The sequence below is a fragment of the Atheta coriaria genome, unplaced genomic scaffold (assembly GCF_025399875.1).
Source record: "Atheta coriaria isolate IRGN ID8LTWV9N9 unplaced genomic scaffold, Caltech_Dcor_3.1 hic_scaffold_7_pilon, whole genome shotgun sequence".
Lineage (NCBI taxonomy): Eukaryota > Metazoa > Arthropoda > Insecta > Coleoptera > Staphylinidae > Dalotia > Dalotia coriaria.
The window spans coordinates 7,542,858-7,555,893 of NW_027045449.1; the positions used below are offsets into that span (position 1 = coordinate 7,542,858).

Consider the following 13,036-nt stretch of genomic DNA (forward strand, 5'->3'; position numbering starts at 1 on the left):
AAGAACAAGTACAGCAATGTTGAAAAGTCAAAATATAATCTAAAATTATAGTATTTGTAATGAGTTTGAGATGTAGACAAGTGCGACTTAAATAATTATAAACGTTTGCAACAGGTATAAGCATACAATATTATACGTAGGTAATTGCATAAAATTTGTAACAACGTAGCTAATTTTCATGCCAATCGAACGCTTTAATTGAGACACGACAATCATGTAAATCGCACATGGAATGTAATTAACATAAAATTATCCATACAAATGTGTAATTGGTTAAACAGTTTGAAAACAATCTGTGCCCACGTACGAAATAGTTTTATAAACACAAGGAAATAAACAAACTTATATAACGACCAGCCGCATAACAAAAATCAGTAAATGGGTATAAATATCGGGAGATTATAAGATAAAAAGAAATCACAGATGTTCGCAATACATTTAATAAGTATTGGTAGATGACGCAAGTTTATATTAGGTATGCAGTTAGTTTGTTTTCAGTTCCTTTCCGCCTGCGTACGCAGGTTTTCTCCATACAAATGAGTCAAATATTTTATATTGCCGAAAGTTTTCCAACATCCAAATGATTCTGAATGGAGAAGCCGAGCCACCATGTTCGCATCAACATCCTACGTCCAGTGCACACGGCACACCCGTCTGAACCAGTTAATCTCTAAAATATTTTTTCAACGCCCAAAATAGGTAACCAAATTAAAAGCATGGCGCACACGTGCCATTCATATTTGCAGCCATGTATCGAAATAAAATACAATGCTGCTAGCTTATAAACAAATTGTGTTCGCTTTGATTAATATTTTTAATACGTTTGTTATTCTAGACAGTAGCTTAAGCTTTCATGTGGCGACTCACTACACTTTTGTACGCCTCCATTGCCAAAGATGGACTGAGGTCGGGTTGCGCACCATCATCGAGCTACAATGCACGCAATCGAATATCCAATATTTTCATCTATTGTCTCCGAAAAAACTTGTAATTTATTATCTCAAGTGTTGGACTCTCAAACGCGACATTAATTGACTTTAAATGATTTTTTCAGTATCCGCCAAAATGCAACAAGCGGTCGTAAATTATTATTATATTTGTGCGATCTTCGTTTGTTATGTGGAAAACATAAAACTCTCGCGTTTTACTGCCGTGAATATTTTCGTGTTTATATTATTTCGTGGTTGGCTGGATCATGCATGTGCGGTTTTGACTTACATTAAAATTTCTAGCGTTTAAATTGAATCCCACTAAAATTCCCGGCGGCCAAGTTTCTTAACAGCCTGCACAACTATTACTGACAAACGCGGCAATGACGATGATGCCGGGATGCCTCCATGCGACCAACCTATCCCGAGTAGAACCTATTTTCGATGCGTTTTTGTTTTTCCTTTCGCTATTTTGACGATGATAATATTTTAAGCCCTAAATGAGTGCGGCGCATTAAAAAAGGTTTCGAAAACAAGCGCGCTTAATGCACGAAAACGGGAAGGCATGCGGGAAAGTGAGTAAGCGCCACGTTCGCTTCAAAACATTTTAAAATAGAACTGGAACATGAAACAGAGCGCCGACAGTGTGCGCACGTTTGCAGCCAGCCCCAAACGTCTACGTTTTATTGTGCAAAGTAGAAATAGCTTTCAGACATTCAGTGAATCGTTTAGAAAGTTAAGCCAAAGAACTATGTAACAAACACGCCAACAGTTAAACCTTCCTCAGAATACCGATACTAATATTCCACTCCAAACACAAAACTGATACAGTATTGATTGCACAGAGAAGAGAAAATGACTTAAATTACTTACCTCATCGCATGATGCACATCGAGGTTTCAACTGCTCCGAATAATGTCGCTCGCAGTAAATATTGTCCTCATAGACACAGTAAGCAAGGTCAACAAGCAGATCCTTACACGTCGTACACCTGAAGCAATCGGGGTGCCAGAGTTGGGCACTCCCCATGCGAGGCGCCGACACGCAAGGTATTTGACTGAGTAGGGGTTTGCTGCACGAGGTGCAATGAGAATTCGCTGGTGCATCCTTTGCAACGCCAATGTCCAATGCGATTTCATTTCTGGCCGATATGAAGTCCTGTAATTAATGAAACAAAGAAAGTTATTCATTGGTTTGAAGCATTTTTTTTGGTCTGAACTAATAATCGTTATATAGTGCTTGCGTGTCATCAGAAAATATAGTTATATGAAGTTATTTGACACGCGAAAAAGGACGATTTATTATGGTATTAGACCAACGACGGCCTTGGCATGAAAGTTCTACCTTAGCAATCAAATGAGAATTTGTCGACAAAATCGATGAAAACTGGGTTAGTTCCGGAAACGAAACACACAATATGAAACTGTTGCATGTTTTCTTGTTTGGGAATGCAGCCGTTTTCTATATGAATTGGATTTGGAATTCGCATAGCGTGCAAAAAGTTTCGCTGTAATGACCTTGGTGTTTCTTATCATATTGCAGCGCAAACTAATAATGTGTGCATTCTTGAAGACAGGACAAGAAGCAATGCAATTTATATTAATGCATAGTTGCAGGTTTAATTTTTTTACCTGATAACTAGAAATATAGTCTGGCTCAAGAAATTTGCACGCATTTAACGACAGGTCCTGTTTGGGCAATTGGCGCGCTATTCGCTGCGACCTCGACGTGTCTCCTATGGTGCCCAAACGTGGCACCTCATGCGTGGGCAGTGCTGAATAATACCTTTCGACCTGTAACAATAAACAATTTAATATTGGTTCGCAGGTAAACAACTTTAAATTAAAATAATTATGAAAACAGTGTATGTGCAGCCATCTACAATTAGGTGGCGGAACAACAAAATTTCAAATCTACCTAGATTTCCCCACTACGAATAGAAACTAAAATTATTTTACGAAAAGTACTCACTTGCCGGGCAGTAGATAATCCAGGTGGAACAAAAGCATATCCAATTGATCGAGCATCCAACCCTCCATTTACACTAGTCAATCCTAATCTAGATCGAGCCCCATGTTCCGAAATGAGTTCATGGCTATCCCGGCTGCACTTGCAATTCGTGCAGTTCTTCCTGAAATGTACATAAACAAGACGATATAAATTAATTAACTAAATTGATTTCGGAGACATATTCGATAACCCATTGTATAACAAGTTAATGCGATCGAGAAAATTCAATTCGTCTTGTTATCGATCACAATACAGATTGAGTATCGCGGGCCGCCACAACGCCGTGGGGCAATTTATTTAAGGACGGTCGTAAAGTATCATCAAGTGTGTCGCTGAAAGCCACCATCATTCTATATTTATATATATGGCCCATACAGCCCCGTCTCGTAAGAAACCAAGGCGATAACGAGACATCACGGCTTGTTAAAAATAATTAGGGGTCTTCTTCATGATCTATACTATCAATGGAGCAACATCATACTCACAAAAAAAGTTAGAAGAAACACGGATACACTTCCTATGATGACATTTATGATGTTAAATTACACATTTAAATTAAAGGATCAGATTTTGAAAACAGTCTTCATTAGAATTCACAATTGCACGAATTGCTTTGGCCAATTGCCAGAAGGTCGATACAAGACATTAAAATGTTTTTTAAGATTTGGTACGTATGTGGCATTGCCGTCAGCGTATTAATTGCAATTTGCCAAAAATTCCGCAAGAATGCATGCGTGGTTTTTACCCAGATTTATTTAATAGCAACACATTGAAGCTAACCAAATAGGAATATATGGTTATTGCAGTTACAGTTTCAAACTTCATAAATATTATGCAAAAGTATAAATACGAATTGAAAAGTTAATACGCATTTATTGATTTGTAATTTTTTTTAAAATGTCTTTGAGAAAAGAAACCAGATACTTTTTGTGTGCCACCTTCTCAAAATCTAATGTAACCTTCACTTAAGTGCAAACACAAAGCAGATGAGAATAAAGTGATTTTCAGATTAGGAATAAAGGTATCCAAAACCACATGCACAAATATTTAATGTGAAAATTGATAGCTCACCATAAAGAATGGTATTTGCAAAGTAAACTATGTCATACACTTGAAAGAAATCATTTTATATTGAGCAAAAACGTTCAAAATGATATAATATTGATGTAATATCAGATACCTATCTCTTATTCCTTTTTATTGTTAAAATGTATTAAGAATTACAAAAACAAATTAATGTATAAGCTATATATCTATTATATATTAATAATACATAATCCGTTAATTTGAAATAATTAACAATCCTTATTATTCAAAAGTTTGTGTGAAATTATTAGCCAAACCATTATAATTATTTATTTAAAGACAACGCTTGTAAATGGAAACTTTAAAGTCTATTGGTATCAAACATTTTCATTTAAATCATGAAAATGCATCTAGATATAAAGCAAATAAGATAACATACCGAAGGTAACGCACTGAATATAACGATGATAAGAAAACTGATTAAATGACACCTTTTATTGCACCTTAATGACCTTGTTACTTTGCACATATCATGTTAATAGTCTTTACATGTTTGTTGTTAAATTTGCATAAACATTAAAACTAAATCGCATTAACCAAATGGATTTATAGCTTCAAGCAAATTGGTAACCGTGTAAAGTGTGCATATGCAAATCAAATACAATTATAGAACAATGCAGATTGCATTTTAGTGAAGCAATTGTAGCATAAAATGTTTAAGTGATTCTTTAGAACTCTTTAAATAAAAATTACGTTGCAACTATGTAGTAACAATCATGTAATACAAACTAATAAACATACTTCTAGCACGATAACTACCACATAAATGGACAGGCAGAAAAAAGCCAAATATGAGCAATTGAACGCACTGGGTTAAATATCACCGTACCAAACAAGAAATCTTATGTTATTTTCAAAACGTGTTTTTCTGTCCCACAAATTTCTAGAGCAAATTGATTTATGTATTGCATACGCAAAAATATAGTCATGGCGCACTTATATGGCAAGAAAACATAAATACTTAAATTTTAATTAATTAATTTCACAGATCACTTTAATACATTTTACCGAAAACTGTTATTATCAAAAGTTACCGATCAAATAAAATTAATGAAATCATTTTTTTCAACTTATTTATTTAAGAATTAGGTGTATATCCCGCAATTCAACAAAATCTGAACACTTTTGAAAGCATTCGAGGAATTCCTTAATGATTCGAATGATATCAGTGTCTAGTCTATATAAATACTGTAAATTATAAAGCAATACATGTTAATTAAGTGTGATAAATACGATAGTAAATAAAGACTACGAAAAACACGTGTGTCATTGTAGGTGTGAATCATTAACAAATCATACGGTGAGTATAATTGGTTTTTACGTGTAAATAATAATAAATAATGGAATACCTCAGCGATGGAAAATAGTCCAAATGATCGAAGACTTTGCAATACAAATACAAAACACGCACGCAGGCAAGCCGCAAGCCGAGCTTTGGATCGGAATTGAAAACGCACGTTCCCCCGTCTTCCGGCATCTCTGACACTTAGGAGGCAGGATTTTCCGTCTTCCGTGCCACGATGTTACGAGTTATAGATAGCAGTCCATACTGCAAACCGTACCGAATACGTCGTTCAAATTCACAAAAATCGTGCGCCTTTATCAAAAGATACACATTGAATTAAGGGCACAAACACTACTTATCACTGGTTCGTATGGAATCGAAAATCAGTGTTATCAATGAACTATCAAACACTCCCTCATATGCGGTTGGCAGCGCCTGGAGCGTGCGATATTTGTCGAATAAGCGGACGGGTGTTAACGAACAATTTATCAGACGGTTTGTCAACGTTTGCGCGCCGCGTTGCGTGGGGGCTGCATGCGGCGAGCGTCGTTGTGATTTGTTCAAAGCTAAGAAAATTGTCAGCGAGCTTTCGTCGACGGCGACGACGCCGGCCACGAGCGAAATGACGTCGTCGTGAGCGATGGAGCCACACATCACGGACCACAACGCAACATTGTTGCTCATACCGAGAATTAAAAACAGTCGAGGATGAACGAACACGTCGGTGCGCCGCGGCTGGATAACGAATAATGAGTCGGAATTTGAAACGGCCAAGTGGCGCGAACGAGCGATGAAGATATCGGAGATCATTACGAACAAACATCGCAAATTACGCGCCCCAAAGGTGATGCATTCGAGCTAATAGTAAACGAAAATCTAACACGCTGTATCCATCCAAAATAGGGATTCAGGCGCCACTTGATTATATTCACATACACAACGAGCAGCACAACACAGCGACCACTAACTAATAGGTAAACACTGTAGTATTATGTCAGGTTATTTGGAAAAGTTATTTTATAGTTTTTATATTATAAAATTAAAACTTTTCGAAGGTTATAAATAAGGTTTTAGGTGGTTGTATGAATGGTGCGTTGAGTTGAAGCTTGCGTTTATTAAATTATCTCACTAGATGATAGGAAGCAGATACATGGCAGCGTAGAACTAATTTACGAAGGCGCACATCTTAAAAAGCTCCAAAAACTGAGCTATTTATAAACAAAAATATACGAATATACCAAGTGTGCGTGTAATATTTTTCCTTTTTTCTCTTCAATCAACAAGAATCTGAAAACATCAGCGAAATTTGTTTTCAGGAAAAGTTCAATGGTTCGTATTTTATTGATGTTGTAGATTTTGCCGTTGGTAATTTAGCTAAAATAACAAACACGTACACACAACCTCCTGGCACTAGAGCATAAATGCCATGAAATAATTGAAAATTGACCATCCCTGATATCGCGCAGACAAATTGACGTCATTAGAACATTAACAAAAAAAATTTACTCCGAACGTGTCAAAATATCGGTAAATACATAATCTACTTTCATTGCAATTTACACACAACTAATATTTAATTTTCGCGATTAGTCTCAATTTCTATGTATTCTTCAAATTTACACGAATTACAACTTCTTATCAGCTGTCAATTTCCGTCCGTTTTGGTTTAATAAAAGTAAACATGTTTGATATATTTATTTTATTTATTTTTAAACTTATCCAGAAATTAATCCTGAATCAATAATATAACGATCTCAAGGATACGGTGGATTAATCAAAATTTAGAGACAAATCTTACCGCAGTTGAAACAAAAATAAACACAAAATCTAATTCTGCAGCCATAATTTTTTCACCGTGTAATGCAACCACGCCTATTGAATAACTATAAGCAAATGAACACGTGAAACCTTTAAAGACGAAAATAATAGAATTAAATTTTCATGGGCTATTTTCTCTGTTGGTTCAACGCCGCATGACGAATTTATTTTATTAGACCATTATTTATGATTATGCGAAAACACAAAAAAGCTTTGTATATGCCAAAACCATTTTATTATCTCCATTAAAACGTCAATAGAGAATTAACAAAAATTAATAATAAAATTGATTTGCGCAAGGTGTACTGAAAAAAATTATATTTTTATAATTACATATGTGCAGGCAATTTAAAATAAACACAGCAATAATCTAAACGTAAAAACTAAATTAACATAAGCGAGCAACGCACTTTGGACAAGTGCCAATTCTCTAATGAAAATCATTTCATTCTCTAATTTCCATTCTTTTTATTACACGTGAAAAGAAATACATTAACAGTCCGCGCAATGAAGTTTTAAAACTTCTTCATAATGGCAACTTCATCAATTATATTTTCTATAAACAGGAAAGAAAAGGGTTACAAGATTTAAAATCGTTCAGAAATGTCAAAAACTAACATTTCGCCTATACACGTATAGGAAAACGTGATATTGATTTTCCCAGCTCCATAAAAAGTTGAATACTGAATTTTCTTCTTTGCACCCAATAAAAATCATTTTCGCGATCATAATTTATGTTAAGTGTATATGTCAAAACAGGAAAATACATAAAAGTAAATGGTAAACAGAATTTATAAACAAATTATGAACGCATAAACATTCATAAAAATTGTTTGCTTTCTTACGATACTTTTGCATAACGTAAACTCACCTAAATGAACTAACGTTAGTTCCCAGCTAGTAAGCAGAAGAAGACGTGGGTGGTGAAATAAAAATACATCATGTGCACAAATCACCAAAGCACTAATATGTATTCAAATGTTTGGAATTTCTAATAAATACAGTGATCGATTGATTAATACTTTTCGCGCATATTCTAACCGATCATGTAACATGAAAATAAATGATTACATACCATTGAATTTAAAAATGTTGCAAAACTTAATATAGGAACTTCACTTAAAAATCTAGACTTCAAGTGTGTGATTCAAAGAATTTTGTTACTTATCACCTGATAACGAAAAGTAAGATTAACTTCGTGATTTTACTAAACACATTTGCTTTTAATTTTCGTCGGTCGTTTTACGACCTATCAATAAAAGCTATCTATGGTATGGTAGAGGAGAGTAATTCTTATAATAGCAAATCAAATTGCACAGTCCCTACAACTATCTTGCTTGCTTCCGAGCGAAACAAGGATAAAATGACAATTTTTGTTTAAATGTAAGTCATTGCAAAAATTTACATGTTGACAGAGTAAAAAAAGTTTGCATCAATCTAATTATTATACCATTTGATAAAGAATTTATTTATCGATAATAGCGTAAATAATTAGGTTAGAGTTTCCATTTAAACCACTTGACGGTTGCCAACATCAGAAACAAAGGATTTTTTTAGCATTTTAAATTGTATTTTCAAAAGTAATAAAAATACTGTAGTACAGTAAAAATACATGTAGGCATTACATGTACCATTTATGTCCTGTTATCGTTTTCATCCTAAATATGTGCATATTGACATGAAAATTAAAAACATCAAAACGGCCCATCCTAGACTATTCTCCCCTATAATGTGTTCAAAAACCAAAGACATGCAGATTATCTAATAAATATATACATCGCAATTTTACGTGCATTTTTTTTGTAAACGTGCATATTTTACCCAAACAACTTCATTATCCTGACGGGGTGATAATACCCTCGAGGAAACTTCCATTACGCACATTTCATCACCTCGTTGCACATCCCGGCATTTAACACGTCAGTGAGTTAATGGCATTTAGCCCTGCTCATTGCCATTTAACAACTTTATTGCAATGCATAAATCCGGCATAGTGAAAATTAAATCATGTCGTCGCTGAATTTAGGATACTCTTTAAGGACGAGGCTAATATTTGTAAAAGTTAATGAAACGAATAAATTGAGTGTGTCTTTTGATTTTGATAATATAATACAGTAAAATCTTGATAACTCGAACCTTGTTAAGTCGTAATCCTCAGTAACTCGAAAAGATATGCTATTCCCTTCCGCTGAACCACGAACGACGCATTAACTCGAATTTTTTAGACTCAGTAACTCGAACAATAAGTTATTTCCCTGTGAGGCATTACTCGTACATTTTAATACTCAGTAACTCGAACTGCAAATACTACCTCAGTAAGTCGAAGTTCATAAAATTTTATGATTTCTTACTCGAGATTCCCGGAGCTCAAAACTCGTGGCAATAAAATCAAAAAGGAATGTTCGGGGCTCGGGGCCTCTTATCTATTGTTTTTGTTTTGCACACGTGCAAGGAATGAATTCATTCAATAAACTTTCTAATTTCTAAGAAACACAGATGTTATGTTTCTTCATTTTTGGTCACTTTTGGTTACTTGGCTCAGTCAGTACATATTTGTTTGGCTGTTAACAAGCAACAACATGAGTACAATACAGCAATTGATACACTACGAACTTACATTGAAAGATGTAATGATATCGAGTATCATATATTCGGTTCACTATATGAACTAGAAAAAATAATTGATAAAAAATCTGTAAATGGCTTGAATCAAACGAAGATAACAGATTTTTTATCAATTATTTAAAACATACAGTGTAAGTTCATTCATTATAATTATGTACTTGACTTTCATTTTATGTTACCTAATGTAATTTGTCGTAATAAATGTTCTATGAAATTGTGCCTTTTTATGTCGAAATTTGATGAGTTAACTCTTCATATCTCAAAATTCTTGTTAAGTCGAACACTTGCTATCTCGAATTTTTTTTGGTTTCCCTTGACATTCGAGTTATCAAGATTCTACTGTATTGACAAGAAAGAAATCAGGAAAGAGAGAAAGTTAATGCAAGTATATAAATAGATCATGTTTAAAAAATTGCAACACGTTGAACAAGCCAACCCAAGAATACAATACTTTGACAGTTAGCTTTTAAAGCTTTTAGCTAATTTCCGTGCGACACGCCTAGACGCACCTTCGATTTTTTACCGAACACATTCACGGATATATACTTTAGTATCCGATGTTTCGGTTAGAAAAAAAGTTAATGTTGAGACAAAATAAAATACGTTAATTAACGACACATTGAAAATTATCAAGAGCTGCAGAAGAGAAATTTTGGTTGATTAATTAATTAAAATATTGTTCATTGCTATATCAGAAACTATTATTGTTGTACTCTCTCATGACCTTCAACCTTCTTCCTTCACTAAATATAACGCATAAAAGTATAATTAAAACGCACATGCATCCAATTTAGAGTGCCCCTTGTCCATACGAACTCACACGCATGTTTTGATACTTTTCAACTATCTCTAGATTAATTCTAATTTAAGCTTAAATGTATATGTATTGTGTTCAAGTGTCCACAAGAAAATAAAGGGCGTGTGGCGCAGCGCAAGTCATTGTGCGAACGCGAGCCGACGACAATAGGGCGACGACGCGTTCAAGTTCATTATATTTCGATTAAATTTCAAAACCAACTATCAACCAACATCAACAACGTATGTTCTACGTTGAACCCTAAGTAGCGGACACAAAGCGAATTAACATGATTCCGTGTACATTATATTTATCACGATAATAATAGAATAATAATAGACTACTAGACTGCGCGGGATACAACGGTAGCACGCATGGACAGTACATTTGAATGATTATATCCAAATGGTGAGTGAAGTAGGTGCGCCCGGTGTACGCCAGTAATTGATTATTACAAACAAAAATTGCATAATTGTACTTTATTTAATTTAGACGTTGGGTTTTATGTTCAATTAATGATTAATAATTAAGGAAATATTAAATCAATATTTGAATTGAAATTATTTCATATTAGAACGAATACGGAACTATCCGGCTATTTCCTACCAAAGTGCAAGTTGACTGTATGCAACCCAGGCTGCAATTGGTATATCAAGTTGCATAGGATATACACCAAACTAAGAAAAACTACATGTATTAACTTCATATCATATTATTTTTATAATTATGAACCCAGGTAAATTATTTTCTAATGTTCCTAATTATTATTTAATTATAAATTACTGTTATGTTTATAAACATGTGAAAGTGAATGAAATCGAGCAACAAGTGTTGTTTACCTGCAATAACAGAACATTAAGTCTGAAGAAGATCGACTATCTGGTCGAACATTCGATTTTAACAATCATTGTTTCGACGATGTATGCACGCCATGACTCTTAATATTTATTTTTGGATTTAATATTTGGATTTAATGGATTTTTTTCTACTTCCACCCATAAAGCGTCAGTTTTTCCACAGTTTTTAGACACAAAAAATGGTACTTTATATACGAACGGCCAAGTCGTGAGTTAAATACATTATCTACGGGCATTATCGAAATTTACGGAAATTTGTCGTGTATGTGTTCAAATATATGTTAGATATGTACTTGCGACGAGATTAATTATCACAATATTTACAATATAATATAATATACATAATACAGCAATATGCCAATAATTCCACCTATTCATTTATTTATTAATTTATAAATAAATTGGCTGAATTATTGGTGCTTTTTGCCGATTATTCGCCGACTATAAAACATGTATTAACAACAATATGTATTACAACAATAATAAGTGCTAATTTTAGATTCTAATTATATTTTGATTCAGAATTGTAGTATACAAAATAAATAAGTAAAAATAAATCTTACCGCCATAAATGTGGCTTGTATCCTTTTGGACAATCGCACTCCGTACATGGTTGCCCGATGTCGATTTCACCAATTTGGACGCCCTATAAAAACTCTAATTAATATCATGTGCGCAAAACTAGAAACAAAAAATTACACATGCACTCATGGACAATAATTGTCGCCTTGGGGTTTCACTAGCCGCACTCACTCGTAATCGATTTTCAAAACTCGAACAAAAATCAGATTTCACACTATCGATCGTCACATTAGTCGCGTATTTATGATTTATTCGCGAAGACATGTTTAACTAATTGCTGCAAGTTTCACATAAATAATTTTAATATGATTTTAAATAAAAATCGAAACGTGTGCGTGCATTGGAGGATTAGCATACACTGAAATTACGAAAAAACGTCGCAAGTGTTCACTCGTGTGGTTCGACATTTTCGAAGTCTGGAGATAATCACAGACGTACAGATTACACACCGTATACACACCTATGGTGAGTTAAATAAGAAAAGAAAAAACCTATATGGATATCAAAGCCAGCCTTTATTTAATTCACTCTTTAGCTTTGGCTGTTACTTTATATACTTTACAATCACGTATTGTAAACTGACATTCTCTAGACCAGTAGACCGAAGAACTTGTCTAATTTTAAGATATGTTAAGAGGTGATAGAAATAGTTCGCAATTTAGCACGATAGAAAACAAGTTATGAGTGTCATAAAATAATTCAATTCCAGTATTGACAACAGCTCGACCGATGACGATCGCGATATTAATGAAGACAATTTTGCTGCGTGCGGGTCTATAATACCACTCACCATATAAAGATTACCTACAATCGTTAAAGAAGCGAGTTATAAATAGACTGCGTCTCAGTAATTTATGCATCACGTTTATTAAATGCATTCGCCTACGCTATTTGCAAATTAATACCATAGCATGCACTCGTTCTCTGCACTTATGGACCCAGTGTTTAAAAAAATAAATGAGTTTAAATTGAAGTTTAACTTAAAATGGATTTTAACTGAGAAAATATTTTTATTCCTCAAGTATTCTTGAAGTTTAACTATTGATAT

General features: G+C 34.0%; 1 protein-coding gene and 1 long non-coding RNA gene across 5 annotated transcripts in view; one reads left to right on the plus strand and one right to left on the minus strand.

The window, feature by feature from the left end:
• The window catches only part of Lmpt (four and a half LIM domains protein limpet), a 33,709-nt gene that overhangs the window by 10,766 nt on the left and 9,907 nt on the right, over window positions 1-13,036 (minus strand). Inside the window, exons 1-5 of one of the 4 annotated variants that reach the window (XM_065306990.1) lie at window positions 12,106-12,267; window positions 11,970-12,052; window positions 2,901-3,060; window positions 2,561-2,722; window positions 1,803-2,087 (exon numbers count right to left, since the gene is read on the minus strand). In XM_065306990.1, coding sequence (XP_065163062.1) covers window positions 1,803-2,087; window positions 2,561-2,722; window positions 2,901-3,060; window positions 11,970-12,052; window positions 12,106-12,252 — 837 coding nt within the window. In that variant the 5' untranslated portion in view covers window positions 12,253-12,267. Of the gene's footprint in view, window positions 1-1,218; window positions 1,352-1,802; window positions 2,088-2,560; window positions 2,723-2,900; window positions 3,061-5,374; window positions 5,708-11,969; window positions 12,053-12,105; window positions 12,268-13,036 lie in introns of those variants that run through there. The other 3 variants (XM_065306991.1, XM_065306992.1, XM_065306994.1) reach the window with 3 other exon arrangements.
• LOC135795342 (uncharacterized) lies at window positions 70-1,220 on the plus strand. Its single transcript, XR_010549069.1, has 3 exons — window positions 70-445; window positions 499-699; window positions 836-1,220. It is a non-coding gene; the product is annotated as an uncharacterized lncRNA (long non-coding RNA).